Source organism: Ahaetulla prasina, chromosome 5, assembly GCF_028640845.1.
Source record: "Ahaetulla prasina isolate Xishuangbanna chromosome 5, ASM2864084v1, whole genome shotgun sequence".
NCBI lineage: Eukaryota > Metazoa > Chordata > Lepidosauria > Squamata > Colubridae > Ahaetulla > Ahaetulla prasina.
The window spans coordinates 70,245,934-70,273,398 of NC_080543.1; the positions used below are offsets into that span (position 1 = coordinate 70,245,934).

Here is a 27,465-nt window from a genome sequence, read left to right on the forward strand (position 1 = left end):
CTCCCTATTCTCCACAGATATCCTACCTGGGACTTGACTATTGTTTTGAATTCTCTTACAGAGGCTCGGTATGAGCTCTTGCGGTCTATCAGCCTTCGGCTTTTGACATGTAAAGTCACGTTTCTGATGGCTATTACTTAAGTTAGATGCATTTCAGAAATAGCGGCTCTTTCCATGCAAAGTGATCTCTGTGTGTTCCATGCTAACCGGGTGGTGCTTTGCCTGGATCCTTCCTTCATTCCTAAAATCAATTCTCCATTCCATCGGCTGCAGGAATTAGTTTTGCCAGATTTTTGTCCAAATCCAGTCCACTCATTGGAGCGCTGTTGGCACACCTTGGATGTTCAGAGAGCTCTCCGTATTTATCTTAAGCGAACAGCAGGGTTATGCCACATAGAGGTGCTGTTTGTTTCCTTCATTCCAACTTCTTTAGGTACCAAGGTGACTTCGGCCATTATAGGCAGGTAGCTTCATCAGACGATTGCTAAGGTGTATGAGATCCGTTCCTTGCCCAGACCAGCGCGTTTGACAGCTCATTCTACTCCTATTGGGCCACATCTGCAGTATGGGCTACACAGGCATCATTGGTTGAAATCTGCAGGGCAGCAACTTGGACTTCTCCGTTCATCAGGCATTATAGGGTGGACAAATACGCTTCAGCAGAAGCTGCGTTTGGATGTCGAGTGTTGCAAACGGTGCTGACTAGTGAGGAGGCATCTGACCAGACTGCACCCGCCCATGTTTAGGGACAGTGGCTTGGTATGTCCCATGCGTGGCTGCTGTCTCCACCAATACGGAGAAGGGGCATTGGCTTACAGCAGACAGTAGGCCCTGGGCTACTGAGAACGAAGTGTGTCGACCCTTGCTGCCCCCTGAATTGGGCACCATGGGAAACAACAGGGTATTTATCCGGATGCTGACAACGTGGAGAGATCCCTGGGCAGTCCACTGAACCAAATCACAGTCGCTTTGAACCACTCTAGAAGCAGATGCCAAGCTAAGTGGTCTAAGGGCCCTACTCAACCACTCTACCCTCATATAGTTTGCCCTGCTTATGCTCCACCCTGATGGATCCCAGTTGTGTTCAGCCAGACGACAGGATCCTCATCACTGCCACTAGTGTCTAAGAACGAGTTCCCCCTGTCCGTTGACCGCATGTGAGTCGATCATGGGAAGCACACAATAGCTCTGGAGACCCTCTGAATTTCCAAAGCGCCAATCTGACCTCCTCAGCTCCTGCTAATGCTATTCTTGCCTGCCTTCGTTTACAATGAAGTTTCCTGGGCCACAGATCCAGACAGTGGGCCTCCCAACCGACTAAACTGCTGCCACCGATTGCCTCCCACCGACCCGTGCGCTCACAGGGAGGGTCTCCTTAGGGTGTCGTCTGCCAGGCAGTGCCGACTGGCAACACCCAGGGGAAGGGCCTTCTCTGTGGGGGCTCCCACCCTCTGGAATGAACTCCCCCCAGGACTTCGTCAACTTCCTGACCTTCGAACCTTCCGCTGCGAGCTTAAAACACATTATTTGTGCAGGACTGGACTAGAATTTTAATCTTAAATTTAATTTTAATGGGGTTTTATCATTTTAATTGTAATTTTAAATTTTGGCCTATTTAAATAAGTTTTTTAATTAGTGTTTTATCTTGTATTATATTTGTATTTTTATTGGGCTGTAAACCGCCCTGAGTCCTTTTGGAGATAGGGCAGTATAAAAATTTGATTAAATAAATAAATAAATAAATAAATAAATAAATAAACTGTCATCCTGTGTTACCACTATTCACTCCTGGATGATAAGTAACATCCCTGCATCATGTGCCTGTAAGTGCACCAGCGGGTAGTCCTTAAGATGTCCCCCTGGGACCTCAATCCTGGCATGGTGAGTGTCCCAACCTTCCTCTGAAATGGGAGCCAGAACCCTTGCTGAGACCGTGCATGAAACTGCTCCAGGCACAACCCCTATACCAGAGATCATCGTGCCTAACAGTGATGACAGTACCTCTAATGAATCGTACTGTCCCACCGAACCTAGTGCATCAGACCCATGATACTGGGCAGTTCTCTCCGGGAACAGGAGTCCCAGACTAGATCTGTAAAGACACTGAGGATAGCGCCACCTGCACCCAGTATCCTTCTGCCAATTAGCTACCATAAGGGCCCATGGCCCTGACCACAGTTGCGATGGAGCTCACCCCAAGCTCTGCAGAGTTTGGGGCAGCATCAGCCAGAACTACTGTATCCTGTAGAATTAAACTGGGCAGGCAACCTGGGAATCCTGCTTCTGAATCATCTCTACCAATGATAGAAGAGCTGATGTTCTAGTTTTTCTTCACAGATGTCCCCTTGGGCCTGTGTGACTGTCTCAGGTGCCTGGTATACATTCCTATGAGTGGATTGCTTCCAAAGCTGTGGTAGCTGTTGTTCTGCCCTCTGTAGGCCCGTAAACGGCATTAAGCGCTGGATCCCTGCCTTGTGCTTTACTTTCACCCTACTATGCGTTGTCTCATGACTACGGCCCTCAGAGCTCTGACCAGGAGCAAACCGTCTCTGTCCCAGGGTCCCTGGTCCAGCCCTATTAAAAAGGGCCCAAACCCCCAAATCACACTCCACTCTGCTCTGCCGTGCAAAAAGAAATCTGCTTTGAGGCCAAATATCCTTCAAGCCTTGCTGGCAGAACTGGCCACAGTCAGGCCTCTCATAATTACCAATCAAGCCTTGTTGTCCAAGCCTTCCACCTCAGGCTATTCTGAATGTCAAGCAAGCCCTGCAACCAGAACCAGCTGCCTTTCATAGACCGGCTGCCCTCAGGCCATTCAGAAATCAATCCAGCCTTGCTGTCGGAACCAGCCACCAGCAGGCCATTCAGACTGTCAATCAGGCATTGTCGCCAGAACCTGTTGCAATCCAGGTATTCATAATTGTCCATCCAGTCTTGCTGCCTTAACTGACTGCAATTAGACTATGTCGAAATGTAGATCCAGCCTCACTGCGAGAACCAGCCTCAATCAGACCATTCAGAACTAATCGTGCCTTGTTTCCAGAACCAGCAGCCATCAGGCCATTCAGAACTGTAAATCAAGACTTGCAGCAGAATCAGTCTCCATCAGGCTATTCAGACTGTAAAACCAAGGCGCACTGCCAGGACCAGCCACCATCAGCCTCTTTAGAAAAATAGAACCAGCCCCGCTACCAAGGCTGGTTGAAACAGGCTATTCAGAAGTATTGCTAGTCTTGCTGCGCACTCAGGCTATTCAAGAACATAACCAAGCCCTGCTGCCATAACCTGCCACAATCAGGCTATTCAGAAATAAAGAAGCCTTGCTGTTAACCTAAACTATTCTTGAAATGTAACAAGTCATGCTGTCAGGATCTGGCCTAATCAGGCTGATCATAAGTAATCAATCTGTTCACCTAGGCTATTCAGGAATGTAAATAAGCCTTTTTGACAGAACTAGCTGCAATCCCGTTATTCAGAATAAATCAAGCCTTGTTGCGCACGTGGGCAATTCAGGAATGTAACCAAACCCTGCTGCCCGGACCGGCTGCCTGGACTGGCTGCAATCAGGCTATTCAGAAATAAATGCAGCCTTGTAATGCACGTAGGCCAGTGGTAGTCAACCTGGTCCCTATCACCCACTAGTGGGCATTCCAGCTTTCATGGTGGGCGGTAGGGGTTTTGTCCGATACTGAAGCACTTTCCTTTTTTTAAATTTAATTGACTTTTAAAAAAAATTCATAGCATTATTTAAAAACATTTTCATTAGGTTTTCATAAAATTCCCCGTGACAATTTAAATTTCTGAAAATATACTATTTGTATTGCCTGCGCATAAGTTTAGTTCACGTTACGTAAGTAAAACTAAATGGCGCTATAGTGCGACCGCAAACAAAAGAGCCTCATCCCAGAATAGCTTGCGCATCTCCCCCCACACCACCCAGCTGCAACAGACAAGCAGAGCTGGTAGCCGGTGCGCCCCCCCACCCCAAATCCAATCCACGATGCGCAAGAGGCATGCGCAGACGATACACGGCGCATTACTGTGGAACCGGTGGGCGGTTAGAAAATTTTACTACTAACAGAGATACAAAAGTGGGTGCTAGGTATAAAAAGGTTGACTACCCCTGACATAGGCCATTCAGGAATGTAAACAAGCCATGCTGCCAGGCCCGGCCGCAATCAGGCTAGTCATAATATTGCAGTCTTGCTACGCCCTTAGGTTATCCAGGAATGTAAAGAAGCCATGCTGCCATGACTGGTCGCTATCAGCTATTTAAAAAAGTGCAGCCTTGTTGCACCCTCAGGCTATTCAGGTATGTAAACAAGCCATGCTGCCGGGTCCACCACAATCAGGCTATTCAGAATAAATGCAACCTTGCTGCGCACTTAGGATAATCAGGAATGTAAATAAGCCTTTTTGACAGAACTAGCTGCAATCCCGTTATTCAGAATAAATCAAGCCTTGTTGCGCACGTGGGCAATTCAGGAATGTAACCAAACCCTGCTGCCCGGACCGGCTGCCTGGACTGGCTGCAATCAGGCTATTCAGAAATAAATGCAGCCTTGTAATGCACGTAGGCCAGTGGTAGTCAACCTGGTCCCTATCACCCACTAGTGGGCATTCCAGCTTTCATGGTGGGCGGTAGGGGTTTTGTCCGATACTGAAGCACTTTCCTTTTTTTAAATTTAATTGACTTTTAAAAAAAATTCATAGCATTATTTAAAAACATTTTCATTAGGTTTTCATAAAATTCCCCGTGACAATTTAAATTTCTGAAAATATACTATTTGTATTGCCTGCGCATAAGTTTAGTTCACGTTACGTAAGTAAAACTAAATGGCGCTATAGTGCGACCGCAAACAAAAGAGCCTCATCCCAGAATAGCTTGCGCATCTCCCCCCACACCACCCAGCTGCAACAGACAAGCAGAGCTGGTGGCGGTCGCCCCCACCCCAAATCCAATCCACGATGCGCAAGAGGCATGCGCAGACGATACACGGCGCATTACTGTGGAACCGGTGGGCGGTTAGAAAATTTTACTACTAACAGAGATACAAAAGTGGGTGGTAGGTATAAAAAGGTTGACTACCCCTGACATAGGCCATTCAGGAATGTAAACAAGCCATGCTGCCAGGCCCGGCCGCAATCAGGCTAGTCATAATATTGCAGTCTTGCTACGCCCTTAGGTTATCCAGGAATGTAAAGAAGCCATGCTGCCATGACTGGTCGCTATCAGCTATTTAAAAAAGTGCAGCCTTGTTGCACCCTCAGGCTATTCAGGTATGTAAACAAGCCATGCTGCCGGGTCCACCACAATCAGGCTATTCAGAATAAATGCAACCTTGCTGCGCACTTAGGATAATCAGGAATGTAAATAAAGCCATGCTGCCAGGCCCAGCCGCAATCAGTCTTCCAGAAATAAATGCAGCATTGCTGCATACTTAGGTTATTCAAGAACGTAAACAAGCCATGCTGCCAGGTCCGGCCGCAATCAGGCTATTCAGAAAGAAATGCAGCCTTGCTGTGCACTTAGGCTAATCAGGAATGTAAACAAGCCATGCTGCCAGAACTGGCCGCAATCAGGCTATTCCGTCTTACTTGATGACTGTCTCAACATTCCTTATCACTTCAGAGGCCAAAGCAGGCTCAGGTCCAGGAACTTTCACGCTACCAGCCGAGGACTTCATGCTGTGCTGGAGGGCCGAGAACCGAGCCCCTAAGACAGCTTTCCTGTTTCAGTTCATTCAATTCAATTCAATTCCTTTCATTCCATTTCTCATTTCATTCCATTTCATTATTAATAATTTTTTCAATCCCCACAAAATGGCCTCATCTATTTGGCACCAAAACAAAAAAACCCAAAATTTTTCTCTTCGTAGACACAGTTCAGACATTCACGTAGGCTTCTTCCAACAATCCATTTCCTCCTTACTGTTTACAGGCTCCATGCTGCCAATTGCCACCCTCCTCCGGTACTCATGATTCCCGGAAAAGAGTCCAGCTGCAGGCCAAGGCTCCTATAAACAGCCTCCAGGCCTCCTTCTCCTCGTGCCTCTTTGCCATGTGGAAAAAATGCCGCTCTGATTGGCCTGCACAATCTTCAATGGTGAACGCCTCTCAACGCCTTTCTACAGATGATGGCGGCTGCCAACACTCCTGAGCACTTCAAAACACCGGCAGTCTTAATACAGAGGTCAGGGAAGGCTCCTCAGGCAAGGAAGACCTTCCCCCATGTTCGCACGTGCGAGCTCCCCTGGCAAGACCACCAATGTTGCTACGCCGCTGCTCTGCTGTTTTAAAAAGGCTGTGGGGAAAGCAGACCTCACCAGAAGGCTACAATCAGCCTGTGAAAATTCCTATACATTACCTAACTCCTAATCCATCGCAGAAATCCTGCTCACAATCCTCTTCCAAGTTTCTGTAATTAATTTTAAAGACAACCCCAGATAAAGTCCTAACGAGCTTAGGACTGAATTGAAACTGGGAGCGTCATCAAGAGGGGGCGTCTCTACAGTTTGAACCCAGTCCATAGAGCCAGAAGACAAAGTGATACCCATGCCTGGTAATATATTCATCTTAATTATTGCAATCTTTCCCATTAATGATAACTGTAAGTGCTTCCATTTCTCCAAATCTTTTTCAATTTGTCTTTTTAGATTATAATAATTATCTTTTATCATTACACATCTTGAAGTTAATTGTATTCCTAAATATTTTACTTTCTTCACAATTTGTATATCTAATTTCTCCTTTAGGTCTCTTTTTTGCTTTTGTGTAATATTTTTCACCAATATTTTTGTTTTTTCTTTATTTTTAAACCTGCCACCTCTCCATACTCTTCTATTTGTTCTAGTAATTTAGAACCTGTTATTTTTTTTTAATTTGAATTTATATCCTGCCCTTCTCCGAGGACTCAGGGCGGCTTATATTGTGTAAGGCAATAGTCACATCCATTTGTATATTATATACAGAGTCAACTTGTATTGTCCCACCAACAATCTGGGTCCTCATTTTACCTACCTTATAAAGGATGGAAGGCTGAGTCAACCTTGGGCCTGGTGGGACTGGAGCCTGCAGTAATTGTAATTGCAGGCAGCTGTGTGTTAATAACAGGCTGCATTAGCCTGTTGAGCCACTTCCCAGCCCATTTGAGGTTCCTCCAAAATAAACACCATCTGCAAAGGCCTGTAGCTTATATTCTTCTTTTTTAATTTTCATCCCTTTTATTTCTTCAGTCCATCTTATATTTCTATTTAGCACCTCTAATGTCAAGACAAATAACAACGGAGATAACGGACATCCTTGTCTTGTTTCTTTCATTATGTTGACTTTCTCTGTCATCTCTCCATTCATCATTATCTTTGCTGATTATTGTAAATTGTTTTTATCATGTTTATAAATCTCTCCTCAAAGTCCATTTTCTGTAATTGCTTTATTTTAAACTGCCAATTCACGTTGTCAAATGCTTTTTGTGCATCTAAAAATATCGCCATTTGTTTTGTTGAGTGTACCTCATAATATTCCAAAGTTTTCAAAATTAACCTCATCTCTAATTTGTCTTTTGGGTAAAAAGCCATTTTGGTCCATAGGAATAAATTCACTTAATAATCTCTTTAATCTGTTCGCCATTATTGAAACAAAAATGTTATATTTTACATTTAACAATGAAACTGGTCTATAGTTTTTTACTTGTTGCAAATCTGTATCTTCTTTGGGTATAAGTGTAACATAATCCAAGATTTTGGCATCTTTGCTTTCACTAAAAGTTCATTAAATAAGTCCAGCATTACATTATTTAACACATTTTGCAATGCCTTGTGTAATTCCTCTGGTAATCCATTCAGTCCTAGTGTTTTCCCTTTTTTTTTTTGGCTTTTTAATTGCTTCTGTTAACTCCATCATCGTTACTCTTTCTTCTAGTGCTCCTTTATATTGTTCAAGTATTTTAGGTAGGTCAGATTTTTCTAAAAATTGTTTTGTTATCTCGTCAGATACCTTCTCTTGGTTATATAGTCTCTCATAATAGTTTTGGATTATTTTCTTCTTTTCTTCGTTTCTATGACATACATTTCCCTTTTCATCTTGTAGATGGTTTATTAATTTCTTCTCTTTCTCTTTTTCATCTTATACGCCAGCCATCTTCCTGGTTTATTTGCACTTTCAAAAAAGTTCTGTTTGGCTGATCTTAATTTACATGCCAAAAATTCTTTTTCATTTAGGTTTATTTCATGTTTTTTCAATTCCATTAGTTTCTTAACTTTATTATTTTGTGTGTCCTTTTGTAATTCTTTCTCTAACTTCTTATATTCCTCTTCCAATTTTTTCTATATTTGTCTTTTCTTTTTATTCTTTTTTCCCAGATATGTTATTGCCAAGCCTCTAATATATGCTTTCATTATGTCCCATACATTCTGAAGAGATGTATCTTTCTTTTTAACAACTCTGAACTGTTTTTCCATAAACTGTTGGAATTCTTTTCATTTAGAATTCTGTCCATCTTGTCTTTTTCTTTTGCCCTTTCCATGTTACTATCATTGGATTGTGGTCCGCCCAAATATTTGTTTCAATGTTTACTTTTTGTGTATTATCTATCAAATCTGTTGACATCCATATCATATCTATCCTAGACCATGACATATGTCTATTTGAATAAAACGTATATTATTTTTTTTCAAGTGTCTTTCTCAAGTGTCTTGAATGCTTAGTTCTTCTATCATTGTAAAAAAGGTCTTAGGCAGTACTTTTCTGGGTTTCTTGTTTGTCTTTGTATGTTCCTCTTAAATGATCCCTAGATAATATCATTTAGAGCAGGGGTCCCCAATCCTTGGATCAGGACTGGTCTGTGGTATGCTAGAAATTTCCGTGCAAACAAGTGAAACCCCATTCATGGGATGCAGGCAACACATGAAACCACACCCCCTTTAGTCTACGGAAAAAGCTATCTCCACAGAACCAGTCCCTAGTGCCCAAAAGGTGGGGACTGCTGATTTAGAGATCTGCCTTACTTAATAAGGTTGCTTCTCATGATACTTTGGTATCAGGGAAAATATTTTGATGTGACATTTGTGGTAAGCCTGAAATGACTACTTTGCTGTACATTACTCACTATAGTGAAGAAATTCAAATGACAACACTTTACAGTTATGAAAATGTATGATGGAGTGTAATTAGGAGTTACGCAAACTTAAACATTTAAAACCCTTCATTTCATTTTTTTTGCCTTATAGTCATGAGACGCAGACTACTTGCTGGGACCATCCCAAAATGACAGAGCTCTACCAATCTTTAGGTAAGAAAATTTTGTTAAATCCTTGAAATATTAGAAATATTTTTATTAATAATAAACATTCAATTTAGAATAAAATGGCTAATTAAATTAGATTTTTAAAGGAAATGGATGGATAGCATCATATTTTACTTATTGCCTATTATTGTTATTAATACTTCTGCTTTCTGCTTAAATACCCTTGTAAGAAAACATCCACAACAATTAAATTGATCTTGAATGACAACAGGGAGAGGACAATCAGGAACCTGTGATGTAGTGAACCAAAATTTTTTATTCACTATCCATATCACAAATACTGTATGGCTAACATGTTGATCTAGTAGGAAAGAATAAATAATGTCACATCAGTTGGTTCTTCAAAAATATTCCAATGTCACACATTGTGTCTACCATTTTCTTGTTTTGCTTTAGGCTTCCTTTCTCTTGCCATGTAGTGGGCCGTAGACTTGGTTCTGCTTTTGGATTCATGGCTGCTCAGCAAAGTATCAAAATTTTGCTAGGGATCCAGTATATATTGTATTATTGTTTACATGCATGCATGTAAACAATAACTTTATAGTTTTTTATTATTTTATATCTTATAGTAATTTGGTTGCTTTGAGGCAGGTTTTCACCATAACACTAATTTATAATTAGCAAAGGGTTCAAAATAATTTAATAATAAAAAAAGAGCAAAGATTTATCAAAATTAATAGTGTGTTTTAAATATAATAATTAAATAATTAAAATTATTTTGAGTCACGCTTGAGTCCTAGTGGCTTCAGGGACATGCCCAAATACTTTTCTACAACAATGTGGAGGTAATTTGCTGTTGCCCTCTTCTGAAATCTTTTACAACCCCATTGTAGCCTCCAGCCCTGATATTTCCAAATAGTCTCTATGTAAATACTAAGCCTGATCCTGTTAAATTGTTTAGATTGTAGAAGATACACTACTTCATGTAGCATTGCTGAAGGATGCATTATAATTTTTCATTACTTTTGAATTAGTCTTTCCTGCCTAGTCATCCTCTGGATTATGAACTTTAATTCCCAGAATTGTCTGATCAGCATAACCATTGCTGAGATTCTGGAATACAAAGTTCATGCATCAGCAGGACATCATGTTAAGGAAAGGCAACTTTAGATTAGTAGTCTCCACTCAAAAAAAATTTTTTTTACATCAAAGGTCAGTAGGGAGAGGCAAAAAATAAGTTATGGCGTGAGGGCAAAAAGGAAAGTGATAGGGGAAATAGGTAACTGTTGTGAAGGCCTCATGAAGGGCCAGCAGTTGCCTTCCCTTGGTGCACTTTGTCAGCAGTAGGAGGAAGAAGTGCCCCGATGACAATGTGTATCACTGTTACATGTTTTATCCATAGCCGTGTAGATTCGATGGCCAGGTTGCGATATTTCATGATTTTTCCTAGTTCTTTTTCTTCAACTCTGGCATCTCCTGGTATCACAACATCAGTAAATTGCACATTTTGGTTTTCCACAACTGTGATATCTGGTGTGTTGTGTTCCAAGTGATGATCTGTCTGTATTTGAAAGTCCCACAAGATCTTCACCTTCTCATTTTCTAAAACTTTTTCCACTTTATGTTCCCATGACTTTTTGGATACAGGCAAGTTGTATTTTTTACATAATGACCAGTGGATTAATTTAGCAACTCGGACGTGTCTAGCTTTGTAATCAGTTTGTGCGATTTTGCTGCATTCACATATTAAATGTGAAACCGTTTCGACTTTGTTGTTGCAAAGTCGGCAGCTTGCATTGTCAGTGGAGTTGTTATTATTATTATTTTATTTATACAAAATGACAGTATACCAGCAAACAAGATAACTATGCTGGATTTCGTATGGCAGATCACTAGTCAAACATTTCCCAAGCGTTTAGGACTGCGTGATGTATTGGCGAATTATGCAAGCAGATCCCAGTAAGGTGGCCTTTTGTAGCTGACCAATGGTGATCTTGTCAGCGCCAATTGCTTTTAAATGCTTGCCTAGGTCTTTAGGCACAGCTCCCAGGGTGCTGAGTACTACTGGAACCACCTGCACTGGTTTATGCCAGAGTCTCTGCAATTCGATTCTCAAATCTTGATACCTGGTGACTTTTTCAAGTTGTTTCTCATCAATTCTGCTGTCACCAGGTATAGCAATATCGACTATCCACACTTTTTTCTTTTCCACAATCGTGATATCCGGGGTGTTGTGTTCCAAAACTTTATCAGTCTGTATTCGGAAATCCCACAGTAGTTATGCATGCTCATTTTCAATCACTTTTTCAGACTTATGATCCCACCAGTTCTTTGCTACAGGTAGATGGTAGTTGTGATACAAGTTCCAGTGGACCATCTGAGCAACTGTGTTGTGACGTTGTTTGTAGTCGGTCTGAGCTATTGTCTTACAACAACTCAGTATGTGATCAATGGTTTCATCCACTTCTTTGCAGAGTCTGCATTTGGGATCATCAGCAGATTTTTCTATTCTGGCTTTGATTACATTTGTTCTAATGGCTTGTTCTTGGGCCGCAAGAATTAGGCCTTCTGTTTCTTTCTTCAATGTTCCATTGGTCAGCCATAACCAGGTCTTTTCCTTATCTACTTTTCCTTGGATCTTTTCAAGGAACTGGCCATGCAGTGCTTTGTTATACCAGCTGTCAGCTCGAGCTTGCATCACTGTTTTCTTATATTGATACTTGGTTTGCCGTACTTTTAGCAACTTCCTCTTGTTGACCTCCATCAAAGCTGGTTCAGCACTGTCTTTCACATAATCTGCCAGAGCATGTTTCTCATCTTCAACTGTCAGCTTCACTTGCAAAAGTCCTCTGCCGCCTACCTTTCTGGGCAAATATAGCCTGTCAACGTCACTACGTGGGTGCAGCGCATAGTGTATGGTCAACAGTTTTCTTGTTTTTCTATCCAGGCTGTCCAGCTCTGCCTGTGTCCAGTTTACAATTCCAGCAGTATATCTGATAACAGGTATGGCCCAGCTGTTTATAGCCTTGATGGTGTTACCACCATTCAGTTTACTTTTTAGAAGTTTCCTGACCTTTTGCGTGTATTCTTTGCTGACCGCATTTTTCACTTGCCCATGCTTGATATTGTCCAGCTGCAGTATGCCCAGGTATTTGTAGGCTTCGGGTTGGTTGCACTTGATGGTTTGTCGATTGGGCATTTCAATTCCATCATTTTCTACGATCTTCCTTTTCTTCAGTGCCACTGTGGCTCATTTGTCCAGGCTGAACTCCATGCTGATGTCAGTGCTGAAAACTCGAACTCTATTGGTCAGTGACTGGATTTCAATTTCTGATTTTCCATATAGCTTCAGGTCATCCATGTACAGCAGGTGAGAGATTTTCTGTGAATTTTTAGCAGTTTGATAACCTAGGTTAGTTTTTTGTAAAATTGTTGACGGGGGATCATAGCTATGATGAATAGCAGAGGTGACAAAGAATCACCCTGGAAAATCTGTTGACCAGTCCGTAGTTTTCATTTCCAATAAACAGTTCTGTTTTCCAATGCTTCATCGTATTTGCAATGAAATTACCAATGCATTTGCATATTCCGATAATGTCCAGGCACTTGATGATCCAACTGTGTGGTAGTGAATCAACTGTTTTCTTGTAGTCAATCCAAGTTGTATGCAGATTTGTTTTGCGGCTTTTGCAATTTTCTAGAATCATTTTGTCAATCAGGAGCTGATCTTTTGTTCCTCTGCTTCCTCGTTTGTTTCCTTTCTCGTGTACTGGCAAGATGTTATTTGCTTCTAGGTAGTCCTAGATTCTATCAGCTATGATGCAGTTTGAACATGGTTGGCAGACATGTTATTGGCCTGTAATTTGCAGGTGTTGCCCCTTTTGCTGGATCCTTCTGTATCAAATAAGTTTTTCTGGCTGTTAACTATTCATTGATGTTTCCTGTCTGCAGCATCTCATTGAATTGTTCGGCCATTTTTCTGTGTAGGCTGGTCAGGTATTTGAGCCAAAAGCCATGCAACTGATCTTTGCCAGGCGATGTCCAGTTCTTGATTTTCTTCACTCTGTTGCTTATCATTTCAGTAATTATTTTCAGTTGGTCCATTTTGTTCTTGGAGAATTTCATCTCAAAGTCTCTGATCCACCCAGCATTTTTGTTATAACCTTTCTCAGTCTCCCACAGGTCTTTCCAAAACTGAGTAGTTGCTGTTTTCTCAGGTTTTTCAATTTTCATATCCCCCATCTGGTTCAGACTCTGATAGAACCGACTTTGGTCTGATTGGAACAATTGATTTTGTTTGTACTGGATGACTCTGGCTTCGTATCTTTTGATTTTTCTTGCTGTTGCTGTTATCTGCTGCTTCACAATTTCCAATGCTTCGTCAATTTTTCTTATGCTGAGCCCGTATTTTTTTATCAGATGTTTCTTGATCTTATTATTCTTCAGCTTTTTCTATTATTATTATTATTGTTGTTGTTGTTGTTGTTATCTTTTATTCATTAAACATTTCATTAAACATGAAACTCGGAAGCTAGCTCTAAATTATTCCCACACATAGGGATAGTTAAAAGAATAGGATTTCCCATCAGATACAACTAGGAGTGGGAATACCCCCGTCATGGAAAACATCTTTTATTTCACTGATACCAAAAGAGGAGCAAGATTGCTCTAAACCCGGTAACTACAGGCCGATTTCACTTTTAAATAATGATTATAAGATTTTTGTAAAAATAATAGCAAATAGATTAATGTTAGTTTTACAACAAAGAATTCATACTGATCAATCTGGTTTTATAAAAGGGAGGCAGATGAGGAATAATATTAGACAGATTATTAATATATTGGAATATTTGGAAAAGAAGAATACTTCAGCAGCACTTATTTTTTTGGATGCAGAGAAAGCCTTTGATTGATTGCATTGGGATTTTTTATTTAAATTAATAGAGAAAATGCAATTTGGAGATTGTTTTGTTAGAATAATTAAAGCGATTTATGGAGAGCAAACAGCTCAGATTATAATAAATGGTAGTTTGACAAAAGTTATTAAGATTGCGAAAGGAACGAGACAGGGATGTCCCTTATCACCACTATTGTTTGTTTTGACTCTGGAACCATTATTAGATAAAATACGAGAATTAACGAAAATAGAGGGAATTAAGATTAGACAATATGAGTACAAAGTTAGAGCTTTTGCAGATGATGTAGTGGTTACTTTAACAAATCCTATAAATTCAAGTAGATTTTTGTTGGAAGTAATTGATAAATATGGAAAGGTATCAGGATTTAAAATAAATCAGAATAAAACAAAAGTGATAATTAAAAATATGTCTATACAACAGAAACAAAAACTAGAGGAAATGACAGGATTTGAGGTAGTAAAAAAGGTTAAATACTTAGGGGTTTATATTAGCTCATCGAACAAGAAACTTTATAAGAATAATTATGACTTGCTATGGCAAAAAGTTCAGAATGATATGAGTGTCTGGAAAAAATTGCAGTTATCGCTATTGGGAAGGATTGCGGCTATTAAAATGAATGTGTTACCTAGATTTTTGTTTCTGTTCCAGATGATACCAATAATTAAAAAGGATAAAAATTTGGAAGATTGGCAGATTGGGATTAATAAATTTATATGGCAGGGTAAAAAGGCGAGGGTTAAAATGAAAATAATACAGGACTCACGGGAAAGAGGTGGCTTAAAAATGCCTAACTTTAAACTATATTATGAAGCAGTAGCCCTTTCAGTAATAAGTGACTGGTTTAATTTAACGGAGGAAAGAATTTTGAATATAGAAGGTTATGACTTGTTATATGGATGGCATGCGTATTTATTTTATGAAAAAAAAGTGGATAGGGCTTTTAAGAATCATGTGTTGAGAAGTGCTCTTTTGCGGGTCTGGAAAAAATATTCTTATAAATTAGATTACAAGATTCCTATATGGGCGAGCCCCAGACATGCAATAGAGAATATAAATATAGAACAGAAACAGGAAATGATTACTTATAAAGAACTTTTGTATGCTGAAGGAGGTAGATTGCAATTAAAATCATTACAGGTATTAAATGAAGAAGGGAGGAATTATACTTGGTTTCAATATGGGCAAATAAGTGCTAGATGGAAAGAAGATCAAAAAATTGGTATAATGCAAAGGGAGGAAAATTTAATAAAGCAAATTAGAAATCAGACCCAGGAGCATATAAAGAGATTGTATAATGTGTTGCTTGAAATAGATCAGGAAAAGGATTTGGTAAAGGACTGTATGATAAAATGGGCACAGAATATTCAGGAACCAATAATGTTGGAAACATGGGATAAAATCTGGGTTAGAAATGTTAAGTTTACACAAGCACAGAATTTAAGGAAAATTTTTATAAGATGTTTTATAGATGGCATAGATCCCAAAAATTATCATGTATGTATCCTAATATCCAAGCGAAATGTTGGAGGTGTGATTGTGATGATGCTACATATTTTCATATTTGGTGGACTTGCAAGAAAATTAAGGTCTTTTGGATAAGAATTTGGTGGATTATTCAAAATGTACTGAAGAAGAAGATAAAGTTCCTGCCACAATTTTTCCTTTTGGGAATTATAACGGATTGTACAGGGATTGAGACTAAATTGATTCTGAATTTAATAACAGCAGCAAGACTGTTGATTGGACAATACTGGAAGAAGAAGAGGTACCTACAATAGAAGAATGGATATTGAAAGTTATTAATTTGGCTGAGATGGCTAAAATCTCAGCTTTTTTAAAAGACAATACGCAGGAAAGATATTTAATTGAATGGAAAAAATGGATTGATTATCTACAAAATAGATATCAGATTAAGAAATATCAGATTGCCTTTGAATAATTAGAAAGTTATTTTATGTAATGGGGAGGGGGTTGGGAGATGAAAAGCTTTGGATGTGGTTAATTGGATTGGAAGGGAAAATTTTACTCTATGTTTGGTTTATGTATAACAATACCTTGTGATTGACCCGGGAAGCCGGGGGAGGGGGAAGGGAGGGGGGAAGGGGTTTTTTTGGGAGGGAGGGGGGAAAATGTCTTTGTTTTTTTTAAAACTCTTTCAATAAAAAAAAAAAGAATAGGATTTCCCCAACCCGCCACGTCTCTCAGGTCACATGGCCCATCAGTCCAGTCGTCGGTTCCCGCCCGGCTCCGACAGGTGTCCGATGACATGATCTTGGTTCACAAGCTGGCTGGTAGATGCTATGACTAACCAACTGAGGCACCACATTTCTAAGTTCCCCCCTTCCCCTTTGAATGGCAACAAAGAAACAAAGCAGAAGTAAGTGTGGTTTCAGCTGAAGTCATTTTGTATCTAGAAAATAGTACTATTTTTTATAATCATTGATTTGATTTTCTATAAAGTGATAGGTGATTTGGTTTACATTTAAATATATTTTAGGAATTCTTTTATTCCACTGAGTAAACACGTTTGGTGATAAAATAAATTATGTCCTTTTCTTCTTTTATTTGTGTCACAGCTGATTTGAACAATGTTCGATTTTCAGCTTATAGAACTGCCATGAAGCTCCGAAGACTACAGAAAGCTCTGTGTTGTGAGTATTCAGAATATCATCAAGAATGTTTTCTTAATTGAATTTTAAGAAATGAATGAAAATATCTTCCATTAGAAATTTATTTTGTTGTCATTTGGGGCACAAATTGAACTATTTTTTCTCCTAGATTCAACTGAAAATGTAAGACTATAAATTTTCATTCATCATTGTGGGTTTGTTTTTCTAAATTCAATGATAAATTCTTCATATATATAACTATCTGATTTCTTTCCCATCTACCCAGGATGCAGGGTTTTTTCCCTCAAGTTATGCACTCTGACAGAGTTACATTATCATATTAATATTGGACCTCTGGTGGCTCAACAGGCTAATGCAGCCTGTTATTAACAGCAACTGCTTGCAATATTGCAGGTTCAAGTCCCACCAGGCCCAAGGTTGACTCAGCCTTCCATCCTTTATAAGGTAGGTAAAATGAGGACCCAGATTGTTGGGGGTTAACTTTGTATATAGTATACAAAATGGATGAAGACTATTGCCTGAGATAGTGTAAGCCGCCCTGAATCTTTGGAGAAGGGCGGGATATAAATGCAAATAAAATAAATAAATAAAAAATAAAATAGGTTTCTTCTGAAGAGATATATTACCTTTTTTCCCTTTTTAGCTTCAAAAATGATTTTGCTTACTTTTTAAATGGGCTTTTCATCCATTAATATTGGTTGAAAATATTTTGATTTGACAAAAATGTCAGTTATAAAATTAATTCATGAAAAGGTAGTAGGTCTTGGTTCACGTTTGTGTTTGTTGTTTATCTTCTGTATTCCCCTATTTTATCACAATTAATGAGTATTCCACTGACTATACTAGTGGAATGTAAAAAAAGCTTTTGGATTTTAGGAACTGAACACTCCTGGCATTTTGCCCCCCAGTCTTTTATTTTTTTTAACTTGGCATTCTAATTTGATGGTTAGTTTGTCACGTTTATTATTAAAGTCATCCTTATAAGAATCCAATTTTGCTTTCAAGTCTTTTTTTTTTTTTTGAATTAATTTGTTAATATTATTTTCTGCTATGCATAACTTGTAAGAAGATTTTTATGATAAATTAACATAAATATATCAATATATAATTAATATATTACATTAATTATATTAAATATATTATTGTATTAATATATAATTAATATGTTATCATTATGATAAATGCTAGGCTTCCTCTGATTTTGTCCCCCCCCCTCCAAGACCTATTAAAATAGAGATCATAGAATTTTGACCAGATACTGATTGAAGCTGATTTCAGGAATTAGATCCCAATAAAGCAAATAGGTTTATATTCCAAACCAGTATCTCCAGATTGGTAAAATCTTTACCATTACTGAATTTTGAGTTTAGATTTCTTACAAAACGGAAAATGGTAAGAATAAAATAAAATCATAGAAGATTCACTCAAAAATCATATTCTGTCCTTATCTCTCTAGAAATCAGATGTAAATCTCCTTTAAGATTTTATAATCTTTTGTATTTACCTTCTTTGGAAAATCCTTCAGAATAAAATGGGCCTTCTGCCATGTTCTTTGATGGTGAGGCTAGTGGAGAAATCTCAGATTTTATCTTCTTTTTAAAAGGTTCCAGATTTAAAACATTTAGTTGTTTTCTTCTTTTGTTTCATGTACCACAGATACCTACTATATGAAATTCATTAGCTAGATCTGCTCCTTCGATAAGTGCAGTTTGAATAGGCAGCTTTCTTTACAGTGCAGTTTTAGACTAAAAAATGCTAGTGTGCCTCTTTAGAATTTTAAATCTTATTAGGGTTAGGGTCCTGCTCTCTATAAACCTCTTGCCAGTCTTTGCCAAACCATATTTTAAATACGTTGTTCGCTGAAGGAATTATATAGATTACAATACAATAATGGAATGGCTTTTTCATAAATAGCCAGTTGGCATTCAGCTTTTTGAACGCATAGTGGTTGGAATCTCTATTCAATGCATACAGTCCCTCTCTCCCTTTTATGTATTCATTTTCCTCATTAGTGACCATTTTCAGTCTATATGTTGCCAGTGATATATATAGAAAGATACACAAAAACTGTCACATCAAGAAATGAAATCCTTCTTACATTATCTATTACTTCCATGCTTAGATCAGTTAAATTAACCTCCGACTTTCCATACATGTCTGCAGCTGAAGAAAGTTGAGGAAAAAAAAATATTTGAGTTTATCCCACAGATCACTCTCAATAAGACATTAGTAAAGATAATATAAAGACCTGTAAATTGAATCCTTGGGGTTCAGTGCTGCTGCCCACTACCATTGAATATGTGGTGTGTGTGTGTGTGTGTGTGTACTATCTGAAAATTGTGTGTGTGTGTATACAGACCCACATACACACATAAAGAAGTTTCTGGTCAGGATAAATATTAATTAATATAATATAATAATGATAAGTTTCTGCTCAAGATAAATAATGAAATAAATGTTTTTATTAAGTAAATTATTAAGAAAAAGCAGCTCACATGTATTAAATATTACTTAATCAAACATATTTTCACATTGCTGCTGCTTATTAGTGATGTCCCATGCAACATTTAAGTGAGTGAGGGACCCTTGGTGTTCTCTGAGCTTGGTTGTTTTCTTGCAGATGTTTTATTATCCAAACTAGGTAACATCATCTGTGCTTGTAGGGGAGTGGGATTTGGTCTCATTTTTATATTCTTGTGGCTTGTCAGTATTAGTGGGAGTGGTCTTGGTGGTTCTTTGGTTGGACTGCTTACTATTAGCTTGTTTGGCAGTTCCTTGATAAGGGCATTGCTTGCTTTTTGATTGTTGGTCTAATATTAATCTTAGTGTTAATCTCTGCTCATCTGGGTGTTGATCATTGGTGAACAGTTGTTCTAGTCTTTTTACTTCCATTTTGGCTTGTTGATTGTCTCTTTTGAATGGTATATAGTTGTTGTTTATGTCCCTGGTGATGGCCGATTTGCCAGAGTGTCAAGTGTCCAGGAATTCTCTAAAATTTTTGGACTTAACTTGTCTAGAATGGTCACAATTCCCCAGTTGGTGAAGCATGTCCTACGGTTAAGTTTGTCCATGGATTGTGAAATTAAGGAGTTTTCATCATGTCTTCTGATTGCTAATTGGTGTTCATGGATGCATTTTGCTAGTCTTCTGCCTATTTGTCCCACCTAGTGGCTGTTGCAGTACACAGTTTATCAACAGCTCCCAATTTTTTGAGTTCCAGGGCAGTTTTTCCATGGATTGGGAAGGGTGTGGTTTCACCTGCTGCCTGGATCCCACATGTGCTCAGATGGGGCTTCGCTCACCATTCCCTGGTGGGCTGCAGACTATTGCCAGTTTGCAGCCCAGGGGTTGGGGACTTCTGTTGTAGAGGACTCCTGGTTTTTTTTCTTCTGGAGCTGCTGGTTTTTTTTGGGTTAATTAGAATGTTTTGGAGAACTTTGTGTGCTATGCCAGCATTCTTGGCATGGAGGTGGTGGTGGTGGTGGGAGCTTCACACACACACACACACACACACACACTCTCACACACACTTTCTTCAGTCTTGTTCAGAATGGGCTGCAGCTTCACAGTGGGCCATAGTCTGGGGGTTGGGGACTCCTCTGATATCCTATGATGATGTGTCCCATGCCACATAATTGTTGGTGGTTTCTGAGATGTTTTTGATATATGGCTGGGTTATCCTTTTCACAGCTTGTGTTGGTTCAGCTATATTGGATTGAGGACAGGCACTTGATGAAGTTGCATCAATATCCATTTTGTTGGAAGATGTTGTATAGATGATCTGTTTCCTTTTTCTGATATTCAGGTGGTTGAAGTGTGTTTGCTCATTGAAATAGTATTCTTACACAGGTTCTTCTATGGGAGGATGGGTTGTTACTTTGATAGTGGAGAACTTGATTAATGATTGTATCTATGATTATGACCTGTGACCAGTGAGATTAAAATAATTTAACAACTGGTTTGCCCAGGATGTCAGATCCATGTATCGGCCATTCTTCGTGGAAGGGGGGCGGGAATTTGTAGTGTCACATTTGATTCTTTTCCTATGTATCTTAAGTATCCAATTTCTTGCCTGATCCTCTTTGTATATACTTTACCCTGATTTATAACAATTGCCTGGAGCCAGGAATCCAGGTTTCGCAGTCACATAAGATTCTGCCAGCAAATCACAAATTGTGCCTTATGGAGTTGGGGGAGCCTTCCCACTCCCAGGGGAATTCTAACAGTGTTTCCAGACGTTGTCATTAGAGTACTCGATGTGGCAGCACGGAGGCGGCAGCAAAGTTTATGGCCAAGACCCTGACACTTAAGCGCACTTCCAAGGCACAGGAGAAGGCAGAAAAGCGGCTTCAGAATGCCTTAGAAAGACAGGTGGAAAGGAGCCTCAAGGCGGAGAAAAGGAAGCATTTAACAGTGCAGCTGTGGTTCACCATACAGAAATGGCCTCAGAAGACAGATCCTTGTTTCCAGCCCCTTTGGCAGTAGGTCACCAGACAAGAGACTTGTCACCTTCCCCTGGGGATGGCGAGCAGGCAAGGGTGGTTAAACCTATTCCTTCCACATCTGCAGTACCAGCTCCTCCTGTATCCAGTGAAGTAACGGCCCCAGATACAGATATGCCACTGACAGTCCAGCAATGGATTGCTGTGGCAGTACAGAGAGTCTTTGAAACAGGTAGACAGCTCAACAGGAAGGCTTCTCACGGAGTGGAGGTGGCATCTAAACAAAGGAATCAGGTGGTCACTGAGGTGGTTAGACAGGAGGCGGAGTTAACTTCTGACTCATCAGGGGCAGAATCAGGTTCCGAGGACTCCCTCTCTATGGAAGAGGGAGAGTGAGAACAGGAGTTATCAGAGGAGGAAGGGGTGCTGTCAGATCAACCTGTTTTCAAAGGACTGTTTTGGCCTCATCTCTTTAAGCCCCTCCTAATTAAGGCCAAGGCATCCACAAAACAGGGGCCCCTGTCGGAACCGACCGACATGGCTATGTAGGATCCAGCACAGCTTCTGTTCTCAGAACCGGCTGCTGAGGCGGAGACCATTCCCGCTCCACAAGTATTTTTGGATGTCATTCAAAAACCATGGAACTCTCCGGGGGCATATCCTAATCTGACATTTTATGATAGATGGTTTTATAATCCGTCGCCAAACCTGGCAGAGCTACTCAAGTTTCCAGATATGGATGAACTGGTGTTAGCCTTATCATCGTCATCGGCCACGTTGGCTGGGCCGGAAGAAGTGCTGAAGACTGATAACTGTAACTTGGAGTGTGGCTCTTAGACAAACACACAAGGTGGCTGCCTGGGGGATCAAGGCTGCCACGGCTGCCTCCTTTTTCACTAGAGCCTCGCTACTATGATTCAAGCAACTACAGGATAAGGTACCAGCGATGGATCTGAGGGCCCACCAGGACTTTAATAAGATTGTAGCTGCAGTAGAATACATTGTAGATGCCACTTTGGCCTCGGCGAAATTTGGGGCATGAGCCATAGCCTCCACAGTCACGGCTAGAAGGCTTCTGTGGCTGAAGAATTGGCAGGTGGACACTAAGCGCAGGTAGCGGCTGTCTTCAGTCCCATTCAAGGGTTCCAAGTTATTTGGGGCGGCATTAGATCCCTTGTTGTTCAAGCCCAAAGATGGAAAGAAGGTGTTGCCGGCAGTAGTACGAAAGGAGGCACGGGCATCCATGTCCTTTAAAAGGCCTTATTTTCGTTCTTACCGAGGATCAGGGACCTCCAGATACCAGAGACCCTTTTTTCAAGGTCAGTCAGGGCAGACAGGTCAGTTTTCCCAGTCAGAATCGGGTTTTACAGACAAGAATAGATACAGGGCCCAGTCCATGTGACCACACTGAAGAGGGAACAATCGTTCCTTTCATCAGAACTGTTGACTGCAGGGAAGGGGCTCCCATTGGTGGCCGCTTAGGCCTCTTTGCAGACTAATGGGAGGCCACAACCACAGACGTCTGGGTAAGGGAGACCATTTCAGCAGGGCTCTCCCTGGAATTCCTCGCAGCACCTCTAAGGGTTTTCATTCACTGTCCGGTGTCTTGAGACGCAGCAAAGAGACAGCTCATGGACACTGCCATTCAGCATTTGACAGACTTAGGAGTGGTGGAGCCTATCCCACAGTCAGAGCAGGGAGAGGGATATTATTCAATGCTGTTTATCATTCAGAAACCCTCGGGGGGACTGCGACCAATTCTGAATCTAAAGGCCCTGAACCAGTATCTGCAGTATCGGAGGTTCAGGATGCATACTCTCCGATCAATTCTGCAGAATGTTCAGAGGGGGGGACTTCTTGACCTCCATAGATCTCACGGAAGCTTACCTGCATGTTCCAATACATCGAGATCACCGACGGTACCTCAGGTTCTGTTACAACGGGCAGCACCTGCAGTATTGAGCATCACCTCCCAGGGTCTTTACAAAAATATTAGCTGTGCTGGGGGCTTCTCTCAGGGTCAGGCCTATTTGCCTTCAGGCTTACCTGAATGATATTCTGGTGCAGTCAATGTCCAGGGTAGCAGCCATGGAGGATTTGGGAGCAACGATTCACTGTCTACAGGCCCATGGCTTTTCCATAAATCTAAAGAAAAGCCATTTCTTCCCATTGAACCGTCTATTACATCTGGGGGCCCTGATAGACACACTCAGTTGTTAAGTCTTCCTATCTCCAGAGAGGCTAGACAGCATCAGGGATCTGATCGAGCAGACAATGTCAGCCAGACCGGTGTCTTTAGCAATGCTTTCGACTCTCTTGGGCAAAATGATTTCATGCATAGGGATTGTCCCTTGGGCCAGATTTCACGCCAGGCCCCTACAGTGGTTCATGGTGCCATTCCAGAGGTCGGGGCAAGCCACGTCCAGGACCACAGTTAGGGTCCCGGGCCCAGTCAGGTTATCCCTACGCTGGTGGAAGTGCAGGCACATGTCCAGGGGTTGCCTCTTTGTAGAACAGGAGTGGATAAGAGTGACTACTGACGCCAGCCTTGCAGGATAGGGTGCCCATTGCTTGAATCAGGTAGTTTGGACGGCCAATACTCGACCTCTGCATTGTCCAAGAACAGTCAGCTATCCCATTTTTTCTCCAGCTTTCCGGACCTGGGAACGGAGGGAGTCGATGCCCTTCGTTGCCTTTGGCCAGAGGACCTCTTGTATGCTCCCCCCCCTTCCTTTGTTGTCACAAGTACTGGGCAAGATTGTGCAGAACAGAGCAGAAGTCATTCTTATTGCCTCACATTAGCCTAGACTTCCATGGTTTGCAGATCTGGTGAACTTGTCCAGCGCCCCACCGTGGAGGATACCGCCTGACAGGGTCTCACTAAGCCAGGGGCTGATCCAGCATCTAGAGCCATCTATTTGGTGTACTGAACGGAGGATCAGGCCTACCAGGATCAAGGTACTGCAGCTGCTTGATTTCTTGCAGGCAGGGTTAGATAGAGGACTGTCACCTTATCTAGGCAAGTAGTGGCTATTGCGTCAGTGTTGGCTTCTAGAAACAGGCTCTCAGTGACATAACATCCAGATGGGAGGCTCTTCCTCAGGGGGCCCACTAATTTACGGCCGGCAGTAATCCACCGCTATCCTACTTGGGACCTTCCGAAGGTCTTGCAGGCACTTACCAAGGACCCTTTTGAGCCTCTTTGGACAGTTAGTTTGCCTTTTTTTGACATACAAGACACTTTTTCTAGTGGCCATTATATCGGCCAGAAGAATATCTGAGCTGGCTGCACTTCCAGTGCGGCAAGACTTGTGTATCTTCCACTCAAACTGGGTGGTTTTAATGTTAGACCCAGCCTTTATGCCAAAGATAAATTCCTTGTTCCACAGGGCTCAGGAATTAGTTCTCCCGGATTTCTATCCTGATCCGTCACATGACAGAGAACGGGCCTGGCACAAAAAAGACAATAATTCAAAAATATTATGAAAAGCTTTACTAACGAGGAAATTTCAGAAGAGATAATAAAATATTCAGAAAAATCAGATTTACCTAAAATATCTGAACAATACAAGGGAACGTTGTATGGAATGGAATTAACAGAAGCGATTAAAAGACAAAAAATTGGGAAAACACCAGGGCCGAATGGTTTACCAGCGAAATTATACAAGATATTTCAAGAAGCAATAAGCAATGTAATGCTGGAATTATTTAATGAACTCTTAACGAAAGCAAAAATGCCAGACTCATGGATGGAGGCCTATGTAACACTTATATCCAAAGAAGATGCAGATCAACAACTGATAAAAAAATATAGACCGATTTCATTATTAAAGGCAGACTATAAAATCTTTGCTTCAATAATGGTGAATAGGTTAAAAAGACTGTTAAATGAATTTATTCATATGGATCAAAACGGCTTTTTCCCTAAGAGACAAATTAGAGATAATATAAGGATAATTTAGAACACTTTGGAATATTATGGGATACATTCAGAAAAACAAATGGTGATTATATTTTTAGATGCACAGAAAGCTTTTGACAATGTGAACTGGCAATTTATGATAAAACAATTGCAGATAATGAATTTTGGGGAGAGATTTATAAATACTATAAAAAATTATGATAGACAATCAGCTAAGATAATGATATATGGAGAAATGACAGAAAAAGTCAATATAACAAAAAGTAAAAGGCAAGGATGTCCTTTATCCCCATTGTTATTTGTTTTGACCTTAGAAGTTTTAAATATTTATTTAATCAATTTTTATTTATTTATTTATAGAAATAGAAATATTAGGCACAATGAAGAGATAAAAGGGATGAAAATTAAAAAAAGAATATAAACTGCAAGCTTTTACTGATGATTTAGTATTCATTTTGGTGGAACCCCAAACAACGGGCCCAAAATTATTAGAACAAATAGAGAATTATGGAGAAGTGGCTGGCCTAAAAACAAACAAAGAAAAAACAAAAATATTGGTGAAAAATATTACAGAAAAGCAAAAAAGAGAAATAAAAGAGAAATTAGATATACAAATTGTGAAAAAAGTTAAATACCCAGGTATATATTTAACTTCAAGATGTGTAATGATAAAAGAGGATAGTTATTATAAATTAAAAGGACAAATTGAGAAAGATCTGGAGAAATGGAAAATTTTACAATTGTCATTTATGGGAAGGATTGCAACAATCAAGATTGATATTACCAAGACTATTATTTTTATTCCAGACAGTACCAATAAAAGTTGAAAAGACTTATTTTTAATATCTTAACAAGATAAAAAGGAAATTTATATGGCAAGGGAAAAAAGCGAGAATAAGTATAAAAATGTTACAAGATGCGAGGGTACATGGAAGATTTGGACTGCCGAATTGGGAACTATATTACCAGGCAGCAGTATTGACTTGGATGAAGGAATGGATTGAATTAAGAAATACAAGATTATTAACTTCGGAAGGACGATTTACAATTAGGATGGCATGCATTCTTATGGTATGGTAGAAGTAAGATGCATATGTACTTTCAGAGACATTATATAAGAAATGCATTGTTATTGGTGTGGGAGAAGGTTAGAGATAAATACTATTTGAAATTTATTATTATTATTATTATTATGGTTATCAACAATGGAAGCGTTAATACACCCAAATATTAATTTTAGAAATATTCTTAGATATAAAGATTTATTAAAAGACAAGGGGGAATTGAAAGGGAAACAAGAACTGGAAGACCAGGGGATTGAGATGGACTGGTATATGTATATGCAAATACAAACAAGATATGAAAAAGATGCAAAAGTATATGGTTTTTACTTAGAAATGACAGAGTTGGATAGGATATTCACAGGAACAGAGGACAAATTAATTTTAAAAAAATATATTTTTTACTTGGCATTGAACTAGAGGAAGAACAAGTAAAGGAAGCGATAGCTTTGGCAAAGAATTTTGGATATTCAATTGATTTAGACAGATGGCCACAGTTATGGGAAAGGAACTATAAATTAACAATGTCCACTGCGTATAAAGAAAATGAATATAATAATAACAACAACAACAACAGAGTTGGAAGTGACCTTGGAGGCCTTCTAGTCCAACCCCCTGCCCAGGCAGGAAACCCTACATCATCGCAGACAGATGGTTATCCAACATTTTCTTTAAAATTTCCAGGGTTGGGGCATTTACAACTTCTGCAGGCAAGTTGTTCCACTTATTAATTGTTCTAACTGTCAGGAAATTTCTCCTTAGTTCTAAATTGCTTCTTTCCTTGATCAGTTTCCACCTATTGCTTCTTGTTCTACCCTCAGGTGCTTTGGAGAATAGTTTGACTCCCTCTTCTTTATGGCAACCCCTGAGATATTGGAACACTGCTATCATGTCTCCCCTAGTCCTTCTTTTTATTAAAGAAGTCCTCTAATCATCTTTGTTGCTCTTCTCTGCACTCTTTCTAGAGTCTCAGCATCTTTTTTTACATCGTGGCGACCAAAACTGAATGCAATATTCCAAGTGTGGCCTCACCAAGGCATTATAGAGTGGTATTAACACTTCACGTGTTAATGATAAAATGTTCTATAAAGTGTTAATGATAACATGTTCTATAGATGGCATCTGCCTCCTGAAAAACTGGCAAAAATGATAAATCAGCTAAATGTTGGAAATGTCACCAGTTACCAGTATCCTTTTATCATATGTGGTGGACATGCTCAGAAGCTAAACTATTGGAATAAAATTAG

General features: G+C 39.9%; 1 protein-coding gene across 12 annotated transcripts in view; it reads left to right on the forward strand.

Moving 5' to 3' along the window:
• The window catches only part of DMD (dystrophin), a 1,918,566-nt gene that overhangs the window by 1,718,451 nt on the left and 172,650 nt on the right, over nucleotides 1-27,465 (forward strand). For all 12 annotated transcript variants that reach the window (XR_009155503.1, XR_009155504.1, XM_058186507.1 and 9 more), the window contains 2 exons: nucleotides 9,228-9,289; nucleotides 16,740-16,814. Coding sequence is in view for 10 of the 12 variants with exons in the window: in XM_058186507.1 (XP_058042490.1) it covers nucleotides 9,228-9,289; nucleotides 16,740-16,814 (137 nt within the window). In the remaining 2 variants the exon portion in view is untranslated. The remainder of the gene's footprint in view (nucleotides 1-9,227; nucleotides 9,290-16,739; nucleotides 16,815-27,465) is intronic.